Source organism: Somniosus microcephalus, chromosome 2, assembly GCF_052327205.1.
Source record: "Somniosus microcephalus isolate GS21.2 chromosome 2, FLI_Smic_1.0, whole genome shotgun sequence".
Taxonomy (NCBI): domain Eukaryota; kingdom Metazoa; phylum Chordata; class Chondrichthyes; order Squaliformes; family Somniosidae; genus Somniosus; species Somniosus microcephalus.
In genome coordinates this window covers 215,545,636-215,572,354 of record NC_140988.1, presented here as the reverse complement: position 1 = coordinate 215,572,354, position 26,719 = coordinate 215,545,636, and the positions used below count along the sequence as shown (strand labels likewise).

At 48.1% G+C, this 26,719-nt stretch overlaps 1 protein-coding gene across 13 annotated transcripts in view; it reads right to left on the bottom strand.

Moving 5' to 3' along the window:
* Positions 1-26,719, bottom strand: part of LOC147123222 (LIM and calponin homology domains-containing protein 1-like) — a 637,194-nt gene that overhangs the window by 64,925 nt on the left and 545,550 nt on the right. For 12 of the 13 annotated variants that reach the window (XM_085969296.1, XM_085969219.1, XM_085969256.1 and 9 more), the window contains 3 exons: positions 26,558-26,684; positions 25,447-25,619; positions 24,997-25,123 (listed from right to left, as the gene is read on the bottom strand). In XM_085969296.1, coding sequence (XP_085825422.1) covers positions 24,997-25,123; positions 25,447-25,619; positions 26,558-26,684 — 427 coding nt within the window. The remainder of the gene's footprint in view (positions 1-24,996; positions 25,124-25,446; positions 25,620-26,557; positions 26,685-26,719) is intronic. The other variant, XM_085969236.1, reaches the window with a different exon arrangement.

The window sequence follows — 26,719 nt, the reverse complement described above, 5'->3', positions numbered from 1 at the left end:
TAGCACCAGGCGCTAATGTTTCTCAACTTTTAAAAAATTAGGTTTTGCGCTCCAGGAAGGAAGTGGAGCACTATATCAAGCGCTCCACTTCCTTCCTGGAGCGCAAGAGGCAGCAGGCGGGGCGGTAGGTGAGCAGCGCTGCACAATGGGCTGTGCAGCGCTGCCGCATTGGAGGCTCCTTCCCTCCCTTAAAGGGAAGAGCCATCGCTGCAGGCTCTGCAAGGAAAGAACTTACCTGGTCTCCGATGGCAGCCACGATCCAGCCCGATCAGCCCGATGCACTGCAGCAGAGTGCCGGGCTGATCGAGCGCTGGGGAAAAAAAGAAAAAAAACAGAGAAGGAGCATTTGATTTTTTTCCCCCTACCTCGGCCACCTCGCCTTTAAGTATCACCTCTGAAGTACCCGGCCTCCTGATGAACGCCTCCTGCAGCTGCCGGTGGTTTCGCCCGGTGGTGCTGCAGGGGGCGAAACCAAAGTTTGGGTCCATGGCGCAACCAGGGTGATGCGCACGGCGATGATGTCATGATCTCCAGGCGCAACGCCATACCGCCACCGCAAAACGCTCGCTGAATTTCGCGGGAGGCGATATTCTCGCTGCGCCCGGGCAGTAAGTGGTTAGCGCCTCGTTATCATCACTCCCCCCTCCCCCCGGAGGCGCAAAGGTACCCAATTTCTCCCCCACAGCCTCTTACTTAAAAAGCAGTTGTTGTCTAATGATACTATAATTACTCTGTACTTATTTGAGTAACTAGACCTAGTAAGAGATCCAGTGGTAGATCATCACTGCACTTACCTGTTTCCATTTTGTACCATTTGGCTCTATCACATTTCAGGATTTTTTGACCATTTTTCCCACAGAAAGTATTTGGAAAAAGACTTTTACATTTAATTCAAAGCAAAGCATATTCACACAAGTTTAAAAAAAAGCAATGAGATGAAAGATGGCTAAAATTCTAATGAGCTAAGCGTTGAAGTTGTTTCCCCAAAGATTCAAAAACTGTAAATAATTTGTTAGCTTGTCTTGGTAATCACCTGACACCTATTGTTTAGGGAGATCCCTGGTCCCGAGTGCTCAGCAGGGTGTACCTGGCACAGGTCCACCCTTCAGCTTGTGTACAGAGAGGGATAAACAAAGATTTCTTTAAATTTTCCAATTAGGTAGTGGTTCCTAGTTGTTGCCATTAACTAGAAATCCAGTAAGATTTGCATAAATGTTCCCCAACAATCTTAGTAATTCTACCTTTTAAATTCATCACTCAAAAACACCAGTCAGTTTAGAATGTCTTTAAACCTAACAAGTTCTAGCTAACTAGATGATATTGCACCTTTTTTTTCACTTCTGAAATTCGTACACATTTAAAGGCACCTGAGTCATTTGGCACTTGCAAGGGTACAATCTTGGAAATGGTGTGACATTTCAAAAACAGTGGATCTGTAGAAAACTATGCACTTCACCTAAAAGCAAACAGCCTTGTGATATTCTTCATTTGATTGATAATTAAAAAAAAAAATTATTGGGTCATTTCTCCACTTTTGATGTTCAGTGTCAGTATCGAACACTTCCAGGCCATCGTTCAGGCCCAGAGTAAACCTCGGCAGTGTATATTCCTCTACAGCAACACTGTGACATTTGCACAATACAGAGCAGCTATCCTTGTAACTTATCTGAGTGATACTTGCAAATGTGTGGCAATGTGTGTTGATTAGTGGCCAGTTTTACTTTGGGTCCCATATCCATTAGTTAAACACTGGAATGAAACTACCCCCATGACCCATATTACAGTTAGAGAGAGAGCGACAGGTTTTGAACAAAGATCCCAGAGGTTAAAGATTACCATAGTAATCCACTGCATTACTTGATTTTCTTATATCAAAATAAATCACATGATCAACATTTAGGTGGTAAGTCATAATCACTTAATCATTCTAATGGGAATATTGCAAACCACAATTTCCAAGCTAATGGTCCTAAGTAAGATAAGTTCCCTTATTTTAACTGGATGAGAATTAAGGCCTAGAAATTCATTATAGCCACTTTTGGGGCGGTAAAGTCGGGCGGCCGCTAAAGTTTGCGCCCGGCGCAAATTCGAGGCCACTTCGCTGATATTCATTAGCTTCGCCCTAAGAGTTTGCTCGAGCGCTAAAACTGGCGATGCACGGCTCTCTTTAGGCGCTAAGCCGGAGGTGCTGAGCGATACCGCCAAGGCCGGGCGCAGCGCAGGTGCGGCCATTTCTTGATTGACAGCAGACACCCTGGCGCCGGCCAGCTCTTAAGGGGGAAGGGTCGAGTTGGTCTGCTGCCACGCCCTGGACACTGCAGCCCTCCAGCTAGGCCTGAACACTGCTGCTGGACCCAAATAGCGCCTGAAAGGATGGAGAAGGCCCGTGAACGAGCGCAGCGCTTCTCAGAGCATGATCTGAGGGTGCTGGTTGGCGCTGTGGAGAAGAGACGCCATATTTTGTTTCCGGACAATGGGAAGAAGCCGGCGGCCCGCGTCTACCGGAAAGCCTGGAGGCATGTCGCCACCAGGGTGACATCCAACAGTGAGGTCCCCAGGAGCTCTGTACAATGCCGCAAAAAGCTAAATGACCTCGCCAGGATTGTCAGGGTGAGTACCCTTTCCAGTGTCCTCCTCATCCTTGCATGTGCACCTCACATTATGGGCAAAGGGACCTGAAAGCCCTAATGGCCAGCCCTCATGCAGCAGCTATGGGACAGTCATGAACATCAATTGCACATTGTGCACTTAACACACTGGCCAGGCTATTCCACCATGGGAGGCAGTGCACACAAGATCAGGGCTACACACTGGCCAGGCTATTCCACCATTGGAGGCAGTGCACACAAGATCAGGGCTACACACTGGCCAGGCTATTCCACCATGGGAGGCAGTGCACACAAGATCAGGGCTACACACTGTACTTAGAGGCCGTCCTTTCTCTTGCAGGCCAAGCTGGCCAATAATAAGAGGAGCCGGACTGAGACTGGGGGAGGCGGACCCCAGATCCAGCAGCTCACAGAGCTGCAACAGCGCGTGGAGCGCATCATGGGTGCCCGGGTGATTGGCCCCGTTGCATCTGGAGATGCCAACCCTGTTCTGGGCACCAATGGTAAGGACATCACCTTTTGGACCTCTCTCGTCCCACTTGCGCATCAGATCTACATCCTTTGCCACTGTCCGACCAATGCGCTGAATGCCACCACTCATGCATCCCTCGCTGACGCCCTCTCCTCACTCTAAAGCTACTCTTGTGCCTTCCTGCTTTCAGATGGTGAGGAGGAGGTCCCTGAAGTTGCCAGTGACAGCCCCTCAGAAGAGGAGGAGGAGGAGGAGCGAGAGGAAGGCGGCCCATCAGGGGAACCCTCAGCCGCGGCAAGCCATGCCAATGTAGGGGACACGTCTTCCCTGGAGGGGAGCGTGGGGGAAGTGTCGGAGGGGAGTGTAGCTCCTGGGACCAGCGGCCTGCAGAGACGCGGGAGGGGGGTGGAAGCTCAGCGGCCTTCTCCCCAGAGGGGGGAAGGGTCGGAGGGGAGTCCAATTGCTGGGCCCAGCGGCGTCCAGCAACGCAGGAAGGGTCGGCCAGCTCGGCGGCCTTCTCCCCAGAGGGAGAGTCCGGCCTCCAGTCCGGAGACGGTCAACGCCGAGGAGCTGCGCCTCCTCGAGGACATGTCCGCGGACTCGGAGCGCCGGCACACGGAGCTCATGGGGGTAGTGGCATGGATGCCTGAGGCCATCGAGTCCCTGTCTCGGAGTGTGACCGAATTCGGGGCCTCACAGACCACCAGTTTGGCGGAATTCGGGGCAGATCAGGCAGCGAGTCGGGCGGAATTCGGGGCAGCTCAGGCAGCGACTGGGCAGGTGATCAGTGGTGCCGTGCAGTCACTGGCTGCTCTGATGCGGTCACAGAACAGGGCAACACGGGCACTCACTGCTGCCACACTCGCTGTGTCAGCCAGGCATCGCCAGGGCACCCGCCGCACTGCAGCAGCACAGCGGTCTGTCCCTCGGCAGATTGCTGCGCATGCTGCAGTGCTGGGCCGGGCGAGTGCCAGTGTCTCAGGCGACCAGCGAGCGCCTGCCATCCGCCAGCTTGCCCCCATTCCTCCAGCCGCCACTGCCACTCCCCCAGTGGAGCTGCCACGAGCTGCTGCAGCGACTGATGCTGCCCAGCCACAGCTGCAGCATTCACCAGCCGGCCCCTCGAGGGCCAGACCTCGTCTAGGCCGACCCCCAAGGGCATCTGCCGTCACGACATGTGCCCCTCAGGAGCCTTCCCCCAGCCTTGCAGCAGCCACTGGCCTCACTTTGAGGAGGAGCAGCAGGGCGTGCAGGGGCCGCCAAAGTTTGCAGAAGGCATCGCCCTCGCGGGCCACAAAGTAGAGGGTGTGTCCAAATGTTTTGTTTTTTGGAATGGGTGTTTTGTGAAGGCCGACGATGAAGGCCATTTTTGTTTACATCTTTTGTTAATCCTCCCCAGGTTGTGGGAGTGAGTCATGTGTGTGAGTGTTTTTTGGGGGTTTCGTATGTTTTTGGTTTTCATGTGGGAAGGGCCCTGAGTTTGTACAATAAACCATTTTATTTATTCACATTGTCCATGTTTGATCTTTGAAGTGTTTGTTGCCTTAACCGGCTGAGGGCTTGCGCAGCGGCTGCAATCATGTTCTTTCATTGGCACAAGCCATTCCCTGACAGGGGGCCTAGAAGTGACGTTCAATAAGCCGCCGACGGGCGGCCCTTGGACCTTCTGCCTCCCTCCTGGGCTGGTACTCCTCCTCCTCCTCCTCATGCTCCTCCTGCTCCTCCTCCTGAGGTGGTGGTCCAACGTGAGGTGGCAGTGCCTGAGTCCTGCGGATAGCCAGGTTGTGCAGCATGCAGCAAACGGCGACGAATTGGGAGACTCGCTCCTGCGAATACTGGAGGGCTCCCCTGGAGCGATCCAGACAGCGGAACCGTTGCTTCAGGACGCCGATTGTTTGTTCGATGAGGTTCCTGGTCGCTTGATGGCTCTCGTTGTATGCCTCTTCAGCAGGGGTCCTGGGCGCGCGGAGCGGGGTCATGAGCCAGGTACACAAAGGATAGCCTTTGTCCCCGATAAGCCATCCTCTTGGGTGAGGCTGTGCCTGGAACATGTCAGCCACAGTTGTCTGTCGCAGGATAAAGGCATCGTGGCTGCTGCCTGGAAAGCGGGCATTGACAGCTAGGATGCGCTGCCTGTGGTCACACACCAGCTGTACGTTGAGGGAATGGTAGCCCTTCCGGTTGCGGTAATCCTCGGCATGCTCCAGAGGTGCCCGCAAAGCCACACGCGTGCAGTCAATGGCGCCCTGCACCATGGGGAAGCCCGCTATTCTTGCAAATCCCACTGCACGCTGCTGCTGCTTGTCCAGGGTCATGGGGAAGGAGATGAATTGACGTCTCCTTCTGAAAAGGGCATTGGTCACCTGGCGGATGCAGCAATGCACGGCGAACTGGGAGATGTTAGCGATGTCCCCAGCAGCGGATTGGAAGGAGCCGGTGGCATAGAAGTTGAGAGCCACCGTCACCTTCACTGCCACCGACAGAGACGTCCTGCGCATCAGCTGTGGACGCAGATCTCTGTGAAGCAGCTGGCAGATGTCTGCAACCACCTCCCTTCTGAATCGCAGCCTCCTAACACACTGCGTGGCAGACATGTTGAGATAGGAGAACTGCTGGCGGTATACCCTGGGTGGGTAAGGCCTCCCTTGGCGACGCCTGTTGCCCCCTCTGCGTCTAGCCAGGGCTGCCACTCTCTCACGGCGTCTGTAAGCCCTTCCGACATAATGCTGAAACTCAGCGTTGGCACCCAATGCAGCCCCCATAATATGCTGGCAAACACTGAGATCTCAATGAAGGCAAAGAGAATTGCAAAGCTCTGGCCTGAAGCCAAAAATACCTGTCCTAGTGTTGGGCCAAAGCAGTAAGCTCTCTTCCTTGGTCTCTCTCCAAAAATCCGTTGCACAAGAGTGAATGCTGCAAAATGGCTGCCCTTTATAGTGCAGGGTAAGTGCCCTTTAATTTGCGCTCCCCGCGGCCCGCCTCGGCTGTGTACCGTTCCACTCAACAGTCGTTAGGGCCGCCCGGCGCACAATGGGGCGGCGCGAGTGAAGTTCCGGTTCCGGGCGCACAAAGGGCGTTGCACGACAAAATGATGTCATGATCTGCGCGCGCAGATGAGCGCGCGCAAAGACTTTGCGCCGGCGCTAAATGTCTACTGAAGTTGGGGCGAGGCGCAGGTCGTGTTGCGCCCGGGCGCTAAGCGCCTAGCGCTCGAGATCTGCTCCTCCTAAGGCGCTAACGGCTGGCGCAGCCAACTGAATTGCTAGGCCTAAATGTTTTAATGTTATTTAAAAATATGTATGCGAAGAATGAAAGAATGAGTACGACATAATTGCACAATCTTATGCTTCATGGGGAAGAATTTCTGAAATGTGTTCAGGAGAGCTTTCTTGATCAGTACGTTTCTGGCCCAATGAGGAAGAAGGCATTGCTAGATCTGGTTCTGGGGAATGAAGTGGGTCAAATGGAGCAAGTGTCAGTACGGGAACATTTAGGGAACAGTGATCATAGTACCATAAGGTTTAGATTAGCTACAGAAAAGGACAAGGTGCACTCTCAAGTAAAAATACTTAATTGGAGGAAGGCAAATTTCAGTGGGTTGAGAATGGATTTGGCCCGGGTAAATTGGAATCAAAGATTGACAGGCAAAACTGTAATCGAACAATGGGCTGCCTTTAAAGAGGAGCTGGTTCAGGTACAGTCGAGGTACATTCCCACAAGGGGGAAAAGTAGGGCAACTAAAGCCAGAGCTCCCTGAATGATGAAAGAGATAGAGAGTAAGATGAACTAGAAAAAGAGTGCGTATGACAGATGTCAGGTTGAGAATACAAGTGAGAATCAGGCTGAATATAGAAAGTTCAGAGGGGAAGTTAAAAAGAAAATAAGGGGGCCTAAGAGAGAGTATGGGGGAGAAATTCGGTGGAGCCGCAAACGGGGCGGCAAGCTCGCCTGGGCGCCGGAATTAGCGCAGCGATCGGAGCAGTTGCGACCGCCGGAAATTCAGCTTGAACGCCCCAAGAGGGACACGGGGCGAGGCTCGAGGCACTCCGCGTCCCTCTTAGGGCGCTGAAATTGAATATTGCAGTGCAACGTGCCGCAGCACCACACGCTGCGGCACGGTGCGCTGCGGTACTGCAGGCCTTCCTCCCATTCTTAAGGGGGAGGGGCCTGCACCAGCGCGATCAGAGATCGCGAGTGCCGGCAAAAGAGCCCAGCACCAAGGAGAAGTGCCGGGCTCTTGGAAAACAGCCGGCACTGCCGCGGGGGGAGATCAGGAGGCCGGGGACGGAGGTGCTGGCAGGCGGCCGCCGAAAAAAACGGCCGCCCCGCACCTCCACCTTAATTTGCACCACTGCCACCACAGGTAGGCCCCGTGAACCAGGCGCGAGTTGCGAACGGCGCTACAGAGGCGGGCGCTACCGAATATCGAGATCGGGGCGATAGCGGGGCGCTGCGCACACCGATGACATCATCGGTGGTGGAGCAGCGCAACAGGCTAACGCCGCCATTAGCGCCCCAGCTAAATATCGTGGGAGGCGTGGCCAGTGGCGCTAAAGCCACTGAGTGCCCTCTTTAGGCGCTAACTGGTGGCGCAGCCCACCAAATTTCTAGGCCTATGAGAATAAATTGGCAGCTAACATAAAAGGGAATTCAAAAGTCTTCTATAGGCATGTAAATAATAAACGGAGAGTAAGAGGAGGGGTGGGGCCGATTAGGGACCAAAAAGGAGACCTACGCATGGAGGCAGAGGGCATGGCTGAGGTACTAAATGAATACTTTGCATCTGTCTTTATCAAGGAAGAAGATGCTGCCAAAGTCATAGTGAAAGACGAGGTAGTGGAGTTACTGAATGAGATAAAAATTGATAAAGAGGAGGTACTAGAAAGGCTGTCTGAATTTAAAGTTGATAAGTCACCAGGACCGGACGAGATGCATCTTAGGATGCTGAGGGAGGTTAAGGAGGAAATTGCAGAGGTACTCGCCATAATCTTCCAATCCTCCTTATATATGGGGGTGGTGCCAGAGGACTGGAGAATTGCAAACGTTACACCATCAAGATAAGAGCTCACGGGGTTGGGGGTAATATATTCGCATGGATGGAGGATTGGCTAACTAACAGAAAACAGAGAGTCGGGATAAATGGGTCATTTTCAGGTTGGCAAACTGTAACTAGTGGGGTGCTGCAGGGATCAGTGCTGGGGCCTCAACTATTTACAATCTATATTAATGACTTGGATGAAGGGACCGAGTGTAATGTAGCCAAATTTGCTGATGATACAAAGATAGATGGCAAAGCAAATTGTGTGGAGGATGCAAAGAATCTCCAAAGGGATATAGATAGGCTAAGTGAGTGGGCAAAAATCTGGCACATGGAGTATAATGTGGGAAAATGTGAGGTTATCTACTTTGGTAGGAAAAATAAAAAAGCAAATTATTATTTAAATGGGGAGAGATTACAAAATGCTGAGGTACAGAGGGATCTGGGGGTCCTTGTACATGAATCACAAAAAGTTAGCATGCAGGCACAGCAAGTAATTAGGAAGGCAAATGGAATGTTATCCTTTATTGCAAAGGGAATGGAGTATAAAAGTAGGGAAGTCCTGTTACAACTGTACAGGGCATTGGTGAAACCACACCTGGAGTACTGCGTACAGTTTTTGTCTCCTTATTTAAGGATATACTTGCATTGGAGGCAGTTCAGAGAAGGTTCACGAGGTTGATTCCGGAGATGAAGGGGTTGTCTTATGAAGAAAGGTTGAGCAGGTTGGGCCTGTACTCATTGGAGTTTAGAAGGATGAGAGGGGATCTTATTGAAACATAAGTTTCTGAAGGGGTTTGACAGGGTAGATGCAGAGAGGATGTTTCCCCTCATGGGGGAATCTAGAACTAGGGGGCATAATTTCAGAATAAGGGGGCACCCATTTGAAACGGAAGAGGAGGAATTTCTTCTCTCAAAGGGTTGTGAATCTTTGGAATTCTCTTCCCCAGAGAGCTGTGGAGGCTGGGTCATTGAATATATTTAAGGTGGAGATAGACAGATTTTTGAATGGTAAGGGAGTCAAGGGTTATGGGGAATGGGCAGCGAAGTGGAGTTGAGGCCAAGATCAGATCAGCCATGATCTTATTGAACGGCGGAGCAGGCTTGAGGAGCCAAATTACCTACTCCTGTTCCTACATCTTATGTTCAAAAAAAGGTGCAAGGATAAACCCAGCAACTACAGGCCAGAAGTTTAACCTCGGTAGTGGGGAAGCTTTTGGAAATGATAATCAGGGACAAAGTTAACAGTCGCTTGGACAAGTGTGGATTAATTAAGGAAAGCCAGCATGGATTTGTTAAAGGCAAATCGTGGTTAACTAATTTGATCGAGTTTTTGATGAGGTAACAGAGAGGGTTGATAGGGCAATGCGGTTAATGTGGTGTATATGGATTTCCAAAAGGCATTTGAGAAAGTGCCACATAATAGGCTTACCAGCAAAGCTGAAGCCCATGGAATAAAAGGGACAGTGGCAGCATGGATATGGAATTGGCTAAGTGACAGGAAACAGAGAGTAGTGGTGAATGGTTGTTTTTTGGACTGGAGGAAGGTATACAGTGGTGTTCCCCAAGGGTCAGTTCTAGGACCACTGCTTTTCTTGATATATATTAATATATTAATGAATTCATAGAATCATAGACTGGTTACATCACAGAAGAAGGCCATTCGGCCCGTTGAGCCCGTGCTGGCTCTCTGCAAGAGCACTTCAGCGAATCCCACTCCTCTGCCCTCTCCTCGTAGCCCTGCTACTTATCCTTCAGGTACATATCCAACTCCCTTTCGAAAGCCGTGTTTGAGTCTGCCTCCACCACCCTTTCAGGCATTGCATTCCAGATCCTAACCACTCGCTGAGTAAAAAGGTTTTTCCTCATGTCATCTTTGGTTTTTCTGCCAATCACCTTAAATCTGTGTCCTCTGGTTCTCTGGTTCTTGGACTTGGACTTTGGAGTACAGGGCACAATTACAAAATTTACAGATGACACAAAACTTGGAGGTACAGTGAACAGTGAGGAGGATAGACTCTGGAATAGTTCCCATGGATTGGAGGGTAGCTAATGTAACCCCACTATTTAAAAAAGGTGGTAGAGAGAAAACAGGGAATTATAGACCGGTAAGCCTGACATCGGTAGTGGGGAAAATGCTAGAGTGCATAATAAAAGATGTAATAGCAGAGCACTTGGAAAACAGTGACAGGATCGGACAAAGTCAACATGGATTTACAAAAGGTAAATCGTGCTTGACTAATCACTGGAATTTTTTGAGGATGTAACTGGTAGAATAGATAAGGGAGAACCAGTGGATGTGGTGTATTTGGACTTTCAGAAGGCTTTCGATAAGGTCCCGCATAAGAGATTGGTGTGCAAAGTTAAAGCACATGGGATTGGGGGTAAGGTACTGACTTGGATAGAGAACTGGTTGGCAGACAGGAAGCAAAGAGTTCGACTAAACAGGTCTTTTACCGAGTGGCAGGCAGTGACTAGTGGGGTACCGCGGCAGAGCGGGGATATAAAAGGCCCCAGAGACCAGGTAAGGCCTCACAGCATCGGCGGGAATCTCGAGAGGCAGAGCGGGGCTATAAAAGGCCCCAGAGACCAGGTAAGGCCTCACAGCGTCGGCGGGAATCTCGAGCGGCAGAGCGGGGATATAAAAGGCTCCAGAGACCAGGTAAGGCCTCACAGCGTCGGCGGGAATCTTGAGCGGCAGAGCGGGGCTATAAAAGGCTCCAGAGACCAGGTAAGGCCTCACAGCGTCGGCGGGAATCTCGAGCGGCAGAGCGGGGCTATAAAAGGCCCCAGAGACCAGGTAAGGCCTCACAGCGTCGGCGGGAATCTCGAGCGGCAGAGCGGGGCTATAAAAGGCCCAGAGACCAGGTAAGGCCTCACAGCGTCGGCGGGAATCTCGAGCGGCAGAGCGGGGCTATAAAAGGCCCCAGAGACCAGGTAAGGCCTCACAGCGTCGGCGGGAATCTCGAGCGGCAGTGCGGGGCTATAAAAGGCCCCAGAGACCAGGTAAGGCCTCACAGCGTCGGCGGGAATCTCGAACGGCACAGCGGGGCTATAAAAGGCCCCAGAGACCAGGTAAGGCCTCAGAGCGTCGGCGGGAATCTCGAGCAGCAGAGCGGGGATATAAAAGGCCCCAGAGTCCAGGTAAGGCCTCACAGCGTCGGCGGGAATCTCGAGAGGCAGAGCGGGGCTATAAAAGGCCCCAGAGACCAGGTAAGGCCTCACAGCGTCGGCGGGAATCTCGAGCAGCAGAGCGGGGATATAAAAGGCTCCAGAGACCAGGTAAGGCCTCACAGCGTCGGCGGGAATCTCGAGCGGCAGAGCAGGGATATAAAAGGCTCCAGAGACCAGGTAAGGCCTCACAGCGTCGGCGGGAAACTCGAGCGGCAGAGCGGGGCTATAAAAGTCCCAGAGACCAGGTAAGGCCTCAGAGCGTCGGCGGGAATCTCGAGCGGCAGAGCGGGGCTATAAAAGGCCCCAGAGACCAGGTAAGGCCTCACAGTCTGCGAACTCGGAACTCGGAGGGAAGGAGAGAGGTAAAAAGTAATCCAAGTGTGACGTCACCAGAAAGCGGGTAAGTGATTGGTTGGTAAGTATTTCTCCCTTTTTAAGCTTAAATCTCTTTGGTTTATAGTTTCTAAGGTGTGATATTCACCATCTAGAATCGGGGCAGAGGGTATTTAAGAATAATATTAATAAATTTAATTAATTACATAGAATGGGAGATCAGGTGATGTGTTGCTGCTGCAATATGTGGGAGCTGGTGGACACCATTGATGCTCACGGTGATCACATTTGCAGTAAGTGTTGGCTGCTCGAGGAATTCCAGCTCCGTGTTGAAGAGCTGGAGTCCGAGCTTCAAACACTGAGACACATCAGGGAGGGGGAGAGTTACCTGGACTCTGTATATCACGAGGTATTCACACCAATTAGATGAATTAAATCAGATGTAGTCCGTGGCCAGGGTCAGGATGGTGTGACTAGAAGTGAGGCAGGTACGGGGATCCAGGAGGTAGTGGTGGAGGAGCCGCAGCCCTTGCACTTGTCCAACAGGTTCGAGGCTCTTACTCCCTGTGAGGATGGGAACAGGGACTGCGGGGAGGATGAGCAACCCGGCCACAGCACCGTGGAGCGGGGGGCCAATTAAGTGGGGGGAGTTAAAAGAAATGTTGTAGTGGTAGGGGATAGTATCGTTAGGGGGATAGATAGAGTTCTTTGCAGCCGAGGGCGAGAGTCCCGAAGGCTGTGTTGCCTGCCCGGTGCCAGGGTTAAGGACATCTCCTCTGGACTGGAGAGAAACTTGGAGTGGGAGGGGGAGGATCCAGTTGTCGTGGTCCATGTTGGTACCAACGACATAGATAGGACTAGGAAGGAGGTTCTGCTGAGGGAGTTTGAGCAGCTAGGGGTCAAATTAAAAAGCAGAACCACAAGGGTAATACCTGAGCCACGAGCGAATTTGGCTAGGACAAATAAAATTAGAGAGTTAACTGCGTGGCTCAAAGACTGGTGTGGGAGAAATGGGTTTTGCTTCCTGGGACACTGGCACCAGTACTGGGGCAGGAGGGAGCTGTTCCGTTGGGACGGGCTTCACTTGGCCAGTGCTGGGACTAGAGTCCTGGCGGATCATATAACTAGGGCTGTAGAGAGGGCTTTAAACTAACTAGTGGGGGGGAGGTTCCTAGAGAGCAAATAATAAAAATGACAACAGAGAAGGTCATAGACTTAGGTAGCAGTGGGGAAATTAAAAACCAGAGCGTGTCAGGAAGGGGCAGAAGGTATGGAGTAAAAGGTAAAGTAATAAAAAGGGCAAAAGCAGGAACTAAGTGTCACAAAACATCTTTGAAAGTTCTCTATCTGAATGCACGTAGCATTCGTAACAAAATAGACGAGTTAATGGCACAAATAACTACATATGGGTATGATCTTGTGGCCATTACAGAAACATGGCTGCAGGGTGACAATGCCTGGGAATTAAACATACCAGGTTATTTAACGATCAGGAAGGAAGGGGAGGTGGGGTGGCTATGTTAATAAAGGAAGGAATCACTGTAATACAGAGAAATGATACTGGGTCAAAAGATCAGGATAATGAAACAGTTTGGGTGGAGGTAAGGAATAATAAGGGGAAAAAAACACTAGTGGGCGTAGTCTATAGGCCTCCGAACAGTTGCAACTCTGTTGGATGGAGTATCAATCAGGATATAGTTGAGGCTTGTACTAAGGGAACATCTATAATTATGGGGGATTTTAACTATCATATTAATTGGACAAATCAAATTGGGCAGGGCTGCCTTGAGGATGAGTTCATTGAGTGTATTAGGGATGGGTTTCTTGAGCAGTATGTAACTGAACCGACCAGGGGGCAAGCAACCTTAGATCTGGTCCTGTGTAACGAGACAGGATTAATTAAAAATGTCCTAGTAAAGGATCCCCTTGGAATGAGTGACCATAACATGGTTGAATTCAATATTCAATTAGAGGGTGAGAAGGTTGGATCTCAAACAAGTGTGCTAAGCTTGAATAAAGGAGACTATGAAGGTATGAGAGCGGAATTGAGTAGAGTGGATTGGGAAAATAGATTAAAGGGTAAGATGATACATGATCAGTGGTGTACATTTAAGGAGTTATTTTACAACTTCCAAAAAAAATATATTCCACTGAGAAGAAAAGGGTGTAAAAGAAAAGACAACCACCCGTGGCTAAGTAAAGAAATTAAGGATAGTATTCGAATAAAAACAAGGGCATATAAGGTAGCCAAATCTAGTGGGAGGATAGTGGATTGGGAAAACTTTAAAAGACAGCAAAAAATAACAAAAAGATTGATTAAGAAAGGGAAGATAGATTATGAAAGTAAATTAGCAAAAAATATAAAAACAGATAGTAAGAGTTTTTATAGTTATATAAAAAGAAAAAGGGTGGCTAAAGTAAATGTTGGTCCCTTGGAGGATGAGACCGGGAAATTAATGGTGGGAAATATGGAGGTGGCAAAAACACTGAATGAATATTTTATATCAGTCTTTACAGTAGAAGACACTAAGAATATCCCAACACTGGACAAACAGGGGGCTAAAGGGGGGGAGGAGCTAAACACGATCGAAATCACTAAGGAAGTGGTACTCGGTAAAATAATGGGACTCAAGGCGGATAAATCACCTGGACCTGATGGCTTACATCCTAGGGTCTTGAGGGAAGTGGCGGTAGGGATTGTGGATGCATTGGTAATAATTTTCCAAAACTCCCTGGACTCAGCAAAGGTCCCAGCAGACTGGAAAACTGCTAATGTAACACCCTTATTTAAAAAGGGCAGTAGACAGAAGGCTGGAAACTATAGACCGGTTAGCCTAACATCTGTGGTAGGTAAAATTTTGGAGTCCATTATTAAGGAGACAGTAACAGGACATTTGGATAATCATAATTTAATAGGACAAAGTCAGCATGGTTTTATGAAGGGGAAGTCATGTTTGACAAATTTGCTGGAGTTCTTTGAGGAAGTAACATACAGGGTGGATAAAGGGGAACCAGTGGACGTAGTGTATTTAGACTTCCAAAAGGCATTTGACAAGGTGCCACACAAAAGATTATTGCTTAAGATAAAAAATCACAGGATTGGGGGTAATATTCTGGCATGGATAGAGGATTGGCTATCTAACAGAAGGCAGAGAGTTGGGATAAATGGTTCATTCTCAGACTGGCAATCAGTAACTAGTGGTGTTCCGCAAGGGTCAGTGCTGGGTCCCCAACTCTTTACAATCTATATTAACGATTTGGAGGAGGGGACCAAGTGTAACATATCAAAGTTTGCAGATGATACTAAGATGGGAGGGAAAGTAGTGAGTGAGGAGGACATAAAAAACCTGCAAGGGGACATAGACAGGCTAAGTAAGTGGGCAGAGATTTGGCAGATGGAATACAATACTGGAAAGTGTGAGGTTATGCACTTTGGCAGGAAAAATCGTAGAGCAAGTTATTATCTTAATGGCAAGAAACTGGAAAGTACTGAAGTACAAAGGGATCTGGGGGTCCTGGTGCACGAAACTCAAAAGGTTAGTATGCAGGTGCAGCAAGTGATTAAGAAGGCCAATGGAATGTTGGCTTTCATTGCTAGGGGGATAGAATATAAAAATAGGGAGGTATTGCTTCAGTTGTACAAGGTATCGGTGAGACCGCACCTGGAATACTGCGTACAGTTTTGGTGTCCATACTTAAGAAAGGACATACTTGCTCTCGAGTCAGTACAAAGAAGGTTCACTCGGTTAATCCCGGGGATGAGGGGATGGACATATGAGGAGAGGTTGAGTAGATTGGGACTCTACTCATTGGAGTTCAGAAGAATGAGAGGCGATCTTATTGAAACATATAAGATTGTGAAGGGGTTGGATCGGGTGGATGCGGGGAGGATGTTCCCGATGATGGGTGAAACTAGAACTAGGGGGCATAGTCTTAGAATAAGGGGCTGCTCTTTCAAAACTGAGATGAGGAGGAACTACTTCACTCAGAGGGTGGTAGGTCCATGGAATATGCTGCCCCAAAAAGCTGTAGAAGCTACATCATTACATAAATTTAAAACAGAAATAGACAGTTTCCTAGAAGTAAAGGGAATTAAGGGATACGGGGAGCGGGCAGGAATTTGGACATGAGTCTAGGTTCGGATCGGACATGGCCCTGTGGGTAGCGGAGCGGGCCCAGGGGCCGTGTAGCCTGATCCTGCTCCTATTTCGTGTGTCTAATTCTGTTAGATTCAGGAGGTGGTTCTGTGATAGTGGATTGGCGGTTAGGATCAGATCAGCCATGATCTTATTGAATGGCGGAGCAGGCTCGAGGGGCCGATTGGCCTACTCCTGCTCCTATTTCTTCTGTTCTTATGACCCCAGCTATTCACAATATATGTTAATGATCTAGACGAGGGAACTAGATGTAATATCTCCAAGTTTGCAGATGACACAAAGCTGGGTGGGCGTGTGTGCTGTGAGGAGGATGCAGAGAAACTCCAGTATGATTTGGACAGGTTGGGTGATTCGGCAGATGCATGGCAGATGCAGTATAATGTGGATAAATGTGAGGTTATCCACTTTGGTGGCAAAAACAGGAAGACAGATTATTATCTGAACGGCAATAGATTGGGAAAAGGGGAAGTGCAATGAGACCTGGGTGTCCTTGTGCACCAGTCACTGAAGGTAAGCATGCAGGTGCAGCAGGCAGTTAAGAAGGCAAATGGTATGTTGGCGCGTGAGTCGGCGCACGAATTGGCGGGAATCGCGGAGCGGCGGCTGTATAAAAGGCTCCAGAGACCCAGGTAGGCCTCAGTGCGGAGCGCGAGTCGGCGGGAATCGCGGAGCGGCGGCTGTATAAAAGGCTCCAGAGACCCAGGTAGGCCTCTGTGCGGAGCGCAAGTCGGCGGGAATCGCAGAGCGGCGGCTGTATAAAAGGCTCCAGAGACCCAGGTAGGCTTCAGTGCGGAGCACGAGTCAGCGGGAATCGCAGAGCGGCGGCTGTATAAAAGGCTCCAGAGACCCAGGTAGGCTTCAGTGCGGAGCACGAGTCAGCGGGAATCGCAGAGCGGCGGCTGTATAAAAGGCTCCAGAGACCCAGGTAGGCTTCAGTGCGGAGCGCGAGTCAGCGGGAATCGCAGAGCGGCGGCTGTATAAAAGGCTCCAGAGACCCAGGTAGGCCTCAGTGCGGAACGCGAGTCAGCGGGAATCGTGGAGCGGCGGCTGTATAAAAGGCTCCAGGGACCCAGGTAGGCCTCAGTGCGGAACGCGAGTCAGCGGGAATCGCGGAGCGGCGGCTGTATAAAAGGCTCCAGAGACCCAGGTAGGCCTCAGTGCTGACCGAGAGTTGGCGGGAATCGCGGAGCGGCGGCTGTATAAAAGGCTCCAGAGACCCAGGTAGGCCTCAGTGCGGAGCGCGAGTTGGCGGGAATCGTGGCGTGGTGGCTGTATAAAAGGCTCCAGAGACCCAGGTAGGCCTCAGTGCTGACCGAGAGTTGGCGGGAATCGCGGAGTGGTGGCTGTATAAAAGGCTCCAGAGACCCAGGTAGGCCTCAGTGCTGACCGAGAGTTGGCGGGAATCGTGGAGTGGTGGCTGTATAAAAGGCTCCAGAGACCCAGGTAGGCCTCAGTGCTGACCGAGAGTTGGCGGGAATCGTGGCGTGGCGGCTGTATAAAAGGCTCCAGAGACCCAGGTAGGCCTCAGTGCTGACCGAGAGTTGGCGGGAATCGTGGAGTGGTGGCTGTATAAAAGGCTCCAGAGACCCAGGTAGGCCTCAGTGCTGACCGAGAGTTGGCGGGAATCGTGGAGTGGTGGCTGTATAAAAGGCTCCAGAGACCCAGGTAGGCCTCAGTGCTGACCGAGAGTTGGCGGGAATCGTGGAGTGGTGGCTGTATAAAAGGCTCCAGAGACCCAGGTAGGCGTACCAGTCTCCAGTCTCCGAGGGAAGGAGAGAAGTAAAAAGTAATCGAAGTGTGACGTCACCAGAAAGCAGGTAAGTCATTGGTTGGTGAGTATTTCTCTCTTTTTAAACCTTAACTCTGTGGTTTATAGTTTCTAAAGTCTCTGTGGTGTAGCGGGGACTGTTTGTAAACCAGGGCCCTTAAATATACCATTTAACTGTAGTGTAATTGGTGGGATTGATTTGATTTTAATAAATTAAAGGGGAAGTCATGGCAGGAGAGCCCGTGCCGTGGTATGCTCCTCCTGCGCTATGTGGGAACTCAGGGACACGTCCTGTGTCCCTGACAACCATGTGTGCAGGAAGTGTGTCCAGTTGCAGCTACTGGCAGACCGCATTGCGGTGCTGGAGCAGTGAGTGGATACATACTGGACCATTCGCGATGCTGATAACGTCGTGAATAGCACATTTAATCAGTTGGTCACACTGCAGGTAAAGGTGGCACAGGCAGAAAGGGAACGGATGACCAACAGGCAGAGTAGTAGGCGCAGGCAGGTAGTGCAGGGGTCACCTGTGGCCATCCACCTCTCAAACAGATATACCGCTTTGGATATTGATGGGGGGGATGGCTTACCAGGGGAAGGCAGCAGCAGCCAACTTCCTGGCACCAGGGGTGGCTCTGCTGCACAGGACGGGAGGAAAAAGAGGGGTAGAGCTATAGTAATAGGGGATTCTATTGTAAGGGGAATAGATAGGCGTTTCTGCGGCCGCAAACGAGACTCCAGGATGGTGTGTTGCCTCCCTGGTGCAAGGGTCAAGGATGTCTCAGAGCGGCTGCAGAACATCTTGGAAGGGGAGGGTGAACATGCAGTTGTCGTGGTGCATATAGGTACCAACGATATAGGTAAAAAACGGGATGAGGTCCTAAAAGCTGAGTATAGGGAGTTAGGAGGTAAATTGAAAAATAGGACCTCAAAGGTAGTAATCTCAGGATTGCTACCAGTGCCACGTGCTAGTCAGAGTAGAAATAGAAGAATATTTCAGATGAATACGTGGCTAGAGGAATGGTGCCAGGGGGAGGGATTCAAATTCCTGGGACATTGGAACCGGTTCTGGGGGAGGTGGGACCAGTTCAAACCGGATGGTTTGCACCTGGGCAGGGCCGGGACCGATGTTCTAGGGGGAGTGTTTGCTAGTGCTCTGGGAGAGGGTTTAAACTAAAATGGCAGGGGGTTGGGAACCTGAGCAGGGGGACAGAGGAAAGGGAAACGAGGATAAAAGCAAAAGATAGGAAGGAGAAAAACAAAAGTGGCAGTCAGAGAAATCAACAGTTTATATCAAACATGGCCACAGTAAATAATAATTATAATAGGTCTAAGAGCGTCAAAAAACAAGCCTGAAGGCTTTGTGTCTTAATGCGAGGAGCATTCGTAATAAGGTGGATGAATTAGCTGCGCAAATAGAGGTAAGCGAATATGATCTGATTGGGATTACGGAAACATGGCTCCAGGGTGGCGAAGGCTGGGAACTCAACATCCAGGGGTATTCAATATTCAGGAAAGATAGGCAAAAAGTAAAGGGAGGTGGGGTAGCATTACTGGCTAAAGAAGGGATTAACACAATTGTAAGGAAGGATATTACCTCTGATGATGTGGAATCTGTATGGGTAGAACTGAGAAATACCAAGGGGCAAAAAACGTTAGTGGGAGTGGTATATAGACCTCCAAACAGTAATGCGGAGGTTGGGGATGGCATTAAAAGGGAAATTAGAGAAGCGTGCAAAAAGGGCACAGCAGTCATCATGGGTGACTTTAATCTACATATAGATTGGGCTAACCAAATTAGTAACAATACTGTGGAGGAGGAATTCCTGGAGTGTTTACGGGATGGTTTCCTGGACCAATATGTCGAGGAACCAACCAGAGATCAGGCCATCTTAGACTGGGTATTATGTAACAAGAAAGGATTAATTAGCAATCTTGTTGTACGAGACCCCTTGGGTAGGAGCGATCATAATATGATCGAATTCTTCATTAAGATGGAGAATGAAGTAGTTGACTCAGAGACTAGAGTCCTGAATTTAAATAAAGGAAACTACGATGGTCTGAGGCGCGAATTAGGTAGGATTGATTGGGGAATGTCACTCAAAGGGTTGACGGTGGATAGGCAATGGCAAACATTCAAAGACCGCATGGATGAACTACAGAATTTGTTCATCCCAGTTTGGCATAAAAATAAAACAAAAAAGGTGACTCAACCGTGGCTAACAAGGGAAATTAGGGATAGCATAAGATCCAAGGAGAGGACATATAAATTGGCCAGAAAAAGCAGTAATCCAGAGGATTGGGAGCAGTTTATGATTCAACAAAGGAGGACAAAGGGATTAATTAAGAAAGGGAAAATAGAATATGAGAGTAAGCTTTCAGGGAACATAAAAACTGACTGTAAAAGCTTTTATAGATATGTGAAGAGAAAAAGATTGGTGAAATCAAGCGTAGGTCCCTTGCAGTCAGAATCAGGGGAATTTATAATGGGGAACAAAGAAATGGCAGACCAATTAAATACATATTTTGGTTCGGTCTTCACAAAGAAGGACACAAATAACCTCCCAGAAATGTCGGGGAACATAGGGTCTGATGAAAGGGAGGAACTGAAAGAAATCAGTATTTGTAGGGAAATGGTGTTAGGGAAATTGATGGGATTGAAGGCCAATAAATCCCCAGGGTCTGAAAATCTACATCCTAGGGTACTTAAGGAAGTGGCCCTAGAAATAGTAGATGCATTGCTGATCATCTTCCAACATTCGATGGAATCTGGAACAGTACCCATGGATTGGAGGGTAGCTAATGTTACCCCACTATTCAAAAAAGGTGGTAGAGAGAAAACGGGGAATTACAGGCCGGTAAGCCTGACATCGGTAGTGGGGAAAATGCTAGAGTCCATTATAAAAGATGTAATAGCAGATCATTTGGAAAACAGTGACCGGATCGGACAAAGTCAACATGGATTTACAAAAGGTAAATCGTGCTTGACTAATCTACTGGAATTTTTTGAGGATGTAACTAGTAAAATAGATAAGGGAGAACCAGTCGATGTGGTGTATTTGGACTTTCAGAAGGCTTTCGATAAGGTCCCACATAAGAGATTAGCGTGTAAAGTTAAGACACATGGGATTGGGGGCAAAGTATTGACTTGGATAGAGAACTGGTTGGCAGATAGAAAGCAAAGAGTTGGAATAAACGGGTCTTTTTCCGAGTGGCAGGCAGTGACTAGTGGGGTAGCGCAGGGATCGGTCCTTGGACCCCAGCTATTCACAATATATATTAATGATCTAGACAAGGGAACTAGATGTAATATCTCCAAATTTGCAGATGACACAAAGCTGGGTGGACGTGTGTGCTGTGAGGAGGATGGCAAGAAACTACAGGATGATTTGGACAGGTTGGGTGATTGGGCAGAAGCATGGCAGATGCAATATAACGTGGATAAATATGAGGTTATCCACTTTGGTGTTAAAAACAGGAAGGCAGATTATTATCTGAATGGCAATAGATTGGGAGAAGTGGAAGTGCAACAAGACCTGGGTGTCCTTGTGCACCAGTCGCTGAAGGTAAGCATGCAGGTGCAGCAGGCGGTTAAGAAGGCAAATGGTATGCTGGCCTTCATAGCGAGAGGGTTTGAGTACAGGAACAAGGATGTCTTGCTACAGTTGTACAGGGCCTTGGTGAGACCACATCTTGAGTATTGTGTGCAGTTTTGGTCGCCTTATCTGAGGAAGGATATTCTTGCCATGGAAGGAGTTCAGCGAAGATTCACCAGGCTGATACCTGGGATGGCAGGAATGACGTATGAGGAGAGATTGGGTCGATTGGGCTTGTACTCGCTGGAGTTTAGAAGAGAGGGGATCTGATTGAAACGTATAAAATTCTGGCAGGACTGGACAGACTAGATGCAGGGAGGATGGTCCCGATGGTCAGGGAATCCAGAACCAGGGGTCATAGTCTAAGGATAAGGGGTAAGCCATTTAGGACTGAAATGAGGGGGAATTTCTTCACCCAGAGAGTGGTGAACCTGTGGAATTCTCTGCCACAGAGGGCGGTGGAGGCCAGTTCATTAAATATATTCAAGAAAGAGTTGGATATATTTCTTAAGGCTAAAGGGATCAAGGGATATGGGGAGAAGGCAGGGACAGGGTACTGAATTTGGATGATCAGCCATGATCTCATTGAATGGCGGAGCAGGCTCGAAGGGCCGAATGGCCTACTCCTGCTCCTATCTTCTATGTTTCTATGTTAGATATATTTCTTATGGCTAAAGGGATCAAGGGATATGGGGAGAAAGCAGGGACAGGGTATTGAATTTGGATGATCGGCCATGATCTCATTAAATGGCGGACCAGGCTCGAGGGGCCAAATGGCCTACTCCTGCTCCTATCTTCTATGTTTCTATGTTTCTATAGTGATAGACTTCAAGAAGACAGACAGGCTGGTGAAATGGGCGGACACGTGGCAGATGAAATTTAATGCAGAAAAGTGCAAAGTGATACATTTTGGTTGGAAGAACGAGGAGAGGCAATATAAACTAAAGGGTACAATCCTAAAGGGGTGCATGAACAGAGAGACCTGCGGGTATGTGTGCACAAATCGCTGAAGCTGGCAGGGCTGGTTGAGAAAGCGGTTAAAAAAGCATACGGGATACTGGGCTTCATAAATAGAGGCATAGGCCGGAATTTTGCCGGTGCTCAGGGGGCGGGTTTGGAGGCGGGACATCTGGCAAAATCGCAAAGATTGACAGCGGGTCAGAAACCTGCTGTCAACCCGCCTCCAAACAATCTTCCCAGGTGTCGGGTCCCTGATTTGCGCATGGACACGACACCTAGCGGCGGGAAGAGGATTATAGGCACTTGACTGCTTGTTAGCAGATTGTTAACAGGCAGTTAAGAGACATTTTGCAATTTTGACAGGTCTACTGCGGGCTTCCCGACGTCCGGACACCACGCCAGGTAATTGTGGCGTGCTGTGTGTCTACTGTAATTTTTCTGCATTGATGACAGCTGCAGAAGTGGTGTGAAGGATCCAATGGTACGCTGGTGAGTTTCAGAGGTAAGAAAATGTTGGGAAAATCATTTTTAATGCATTTACACTTTTCTGTAGGTAACAAGTTTTGGATTGTGTGTGTAGTCCCACCTCATTGGGAGAACCTCTCTCACCAGTGACAGATCGCTTCTGTATCCTCACCTGCAGCTGCCATCTGTTCTAGCCTAAGGAGGGAGTCATTGGAGAGCCTGGGTGCAAGAGTTCACCTTTGTACAGTGATTGTCAGTGTTTGCAGCACCTCAATGCTGTCAAACACTGAAAAATCAGCTGTCAAAAAAAATTATGTGTGGCCCCTTTAAGAAAATGGGCAGATGACGCGTCATCAACTGACGTCATCTGACACTGGCTTCCTCTTAATTGGCTGGCAAGCCTGCAAGGCGGGCTTAACAAGGCTAATTGACGTAAAATCGCATCTGTGCATCTGATGTTGTTGGGGGCGGGACTGGAACCCGGAAGGCAGCTGTCCCGCCCCCAAGCCGCATCGATAGGAATAATCACGGCCATAGAATACAAAAGCAAGGAAATTATGATGAACCTTTATAAAACACTGGTACGGACTCAACTAGAGTATTGTGTCCAATTCTGGACACTGCACTTTAGGAAGGATGTAAAGGGCTTAGAGAGGGTGAAGAAAGATTTACGAGAATGATTCCAGGGATGAGGGACTTCAGTTACGTGGCTAGACTGGAGAAGCTGGGGTTGTTCTCTTTAGAGCAGAGAAGGTTGAGAGGAGATTTGATAGAGGTGTTCAGAATCATGAGGGGTCTAAACAGAGCAGATAGAGAGAAACTGTTCCCATTGGCAGAAGGGCCGAGAACCAGAGGGCACAGATTTAAGGTGATTGGCAAAAGAACCAAAGGCGACACGAGGAAAATCTTTTTTACGCAGCGAGTGGTTAGGACCTGGAATGCACTGCCTGAAAGGGTGGTGGAGGCAGACTGAATTGTGGCTTTCAAAAGGGAATTGGATAAGTGCCTGAGCAGAAAAAAATTTGTAGGGCTACAGGGAAAGGGCAGGGGAGTGGAACTAGCTGAAGTGCTCTTGCAGAGAGCCGGCACGGGCTCGATGGGCTGAATGGCCTCCTTCTGTGCTGCAACCATTCTATGATTCAATGTGGTATTATAAGGCACTTAAGCTACAGTGACACAGCTCATGTCATGTTCTCAATGCTATATCTGTGTTAATCTACTTGTAACTCACTAAATCTTACCGTTTTAAACATTTATTCTATGTATATATAAGTGCACAGATTGCACATTATTATATCTAACAGTGCTATTTTCAAAGATTAATGCTATCAGGCTCAGTAAGTGGTGAAGTTCTCAACCAGGCTTCATGAGTTCAATGTTTGGGGCTGCCTGTCACTTGAATCTGCCGACATCAGAGTGAGGAAATTGGTTGAGTTCTCAATCAGGTTACTGGACTGATTAATTAAGTTTCATACATGGAGGTAGAGATTACGCTTTGTGTGAAATCGGCGATTCCGGCGCCGTTTTAAAAAGTGTTCCCCCCCCCCCCCGAATTTCCACTCAAACTCATTTGCATAGCACTGAATGCAAAATCTGTCATGAACCTGTGCAATCCGGCAGCATTTTAAAACGTAATTTTTAAAAAAAATTTTGCTTTAAAAAATATTCCTTCATATATGTAAGAGTGGTAACTTGGTAAAGTTTGATTAATACAGCTGAAAATGAGTTTATCAGAAAAAGTAAGCATTTTAAGTCACGGTGTCAATCCACCACCTGTGAGTAACCCAATTTTAAATTACTGAAAACGACTTAAAAAAAATACAAACATATTTTCTAGTTAGATTGGGTACCATTGTTAGTTCCTTAGTAAATTTTAAAAAAATCATTCAAAACCTTTTAAAAGGTGCCTATTAGTCTCCATGCATCCAAAAGTTCCAGCTTAATTTTTGGAGCCTCCTTGAAGGCCCGCAAACGAGCGCAATTAGTGGAAACTCCCACTGGTGAGTGATTCACCCTGGGGGCGTGGCCAGTTTTGTGGGCGGGGCCGGCATCTAGCACGTTGTTTTTAAAAACAGCGCAAAAGATCGCAGAAACTTGAGTTGCGCTGATCGCAATTTCCACTTAAAATTCCGCAATCTTTTGTGCCGGTTAAACCAATACCGGTGAAATTGTGCATAAAAAGCCAGCGCAATTGAGCAGAAACTCCAGGCCATGGAGTATTGATGAAGATATAATTTTTTGGAAGTACAGTTTGAAAAACAAGGCAGTATTTTCAGTGCAGCATTTCTCATGCAATTTGTTTGTACCACAATTTTTCGTCAATTTTTACAATTTGATGCACCAAAGACTATTGTGCTATGTTTTTAAGGTAACTGCATCTCACAATACAGCAGGTATGCGCCTCTATGCTTTTTGATGTCTCACCTTGCTGATTATCAGCATCAACAGGCTGACTGTCCTCAACTGTCTCTTCCTTCACTTCATTTATCCTCTGAACTGAATCCAACACATCTCCTGTTTCATCGTGTTGAAGTGTCTCTGATTTTAATGCCTGTTTTGTGTTAAAACACAATAAGTGACCTTGTGACATTGCAAAATTAAACTGTATCAAAAAAAACTGAGATCTATTAAAATTCACTTCCAAAACTGAAAAGAACAGTTAAACAGACAGTGGTGATACAGCCCCACACTCTCTCTGTAATAATTTAGAAATTATTTTACAAACTGCATCATCACTTTAATGTCAAAGCTTCCAGAAAAAATTTTAAACTTTAATTTTGCATTATAATATAATAATGCAATGAAGCAATAAATTGAAAATATACAAAAAGTGAAACTTTTGAAACCAGTGTGCTAGATTAAATCAAAGCCTACCTCTTGTTTAAGCTGTTTCTGTTCACTGTTATTTGGCTCCTCTTTCTCAGGATTTAAGCAGGCTTCATCAGTGGTTAGATTTTTGGAATCAAGTATATTCCTTATGCCCAACTCCACATTGTTTGATAGATCAATGTGTATGGTCGATGTTTCCATGTTCCAATGATGATCTTCTTCATATTTTACAATAAAATAAAAACAGAATTAGTGAATTTGTCTTTCAGAGTAAATAGATACTTTCTGTAGGAATACATTCTATGATCTTCAGCTATTAGTAATTAGCAGGCAACTCAATAGTTATCATGGGAGATCATGAGGCTCCAATTTGGGGTGGCTGTCTTTAAATTCTAGCCTTAACTCACATCAGCAAATATTCTGCAGCCACAGCGTGCAGATTCACAGAGGAAGGATTTCCAAGGAGGCTTATTCCTTTTAGAACACTGTGACTGCTGGTATTGGGCAGCACTGACAGCAATCACAGTAAAGACCAGAATCCAGCCTCTCTCTTCATCCCTGCTAAAAGAGGACAGTGTATGGGGTAGAAAAACAACAAAAGCTTAAAGCAGAGTTGGGGCAGGGAAATGGAGGAACATATGAAACAAATAACAAGGAACTGGAGTTGGAGCAGACATCACTTGCTTGATCATAAAAATACCCAAAAATTATCTGTTACTCTCCACATATTACTGTTCCAACCTGAAACAATTAATTTTGTAGAAGCCTATTAATGACCACTCTTGTGACGGACGACTCACAATGGTCAATGGTTTGCTTCTAGCCTCTAAGAAAGCTTCTGTTTGGGTTTGTCCCAGGAAGCATTCATACTTGTCACTCCTTGGCTTCCCATTGGATCTCCAGAAGATCGAGGACAGGGTGTAAAAGCAGTTTCATAGCTAGCAAGTTAGATCACATATTTTCAGAACCTTGTGTTTGTACATAATGATGTGATTACCAAATCACAGTGCCATTTTAACTGTCATTGAGCCTCTCACTTGCAAGACTGTTGAAAACAGCGGACTTCCGGAAAGTCTGACATCAGTTGTGTCATAGCAAGACACAAGACAGAGCTGGGACTTATTTATGAATATTTGAAATGAGTCTCATACAGTACCTTCTTGTGCTGGATCTTTTACTGTCTCTTTCTCAGTCTCATTGCAGCAGGATTTCAAATCAGATTCTTTCTCTGTGCTTGGCTGTTGACTGGTGGTAATGGTGACTGGCGTCTCAGTTCGCTCCTCCTATAGGAAAAAAAAGCCACAGATTTATTATGAAG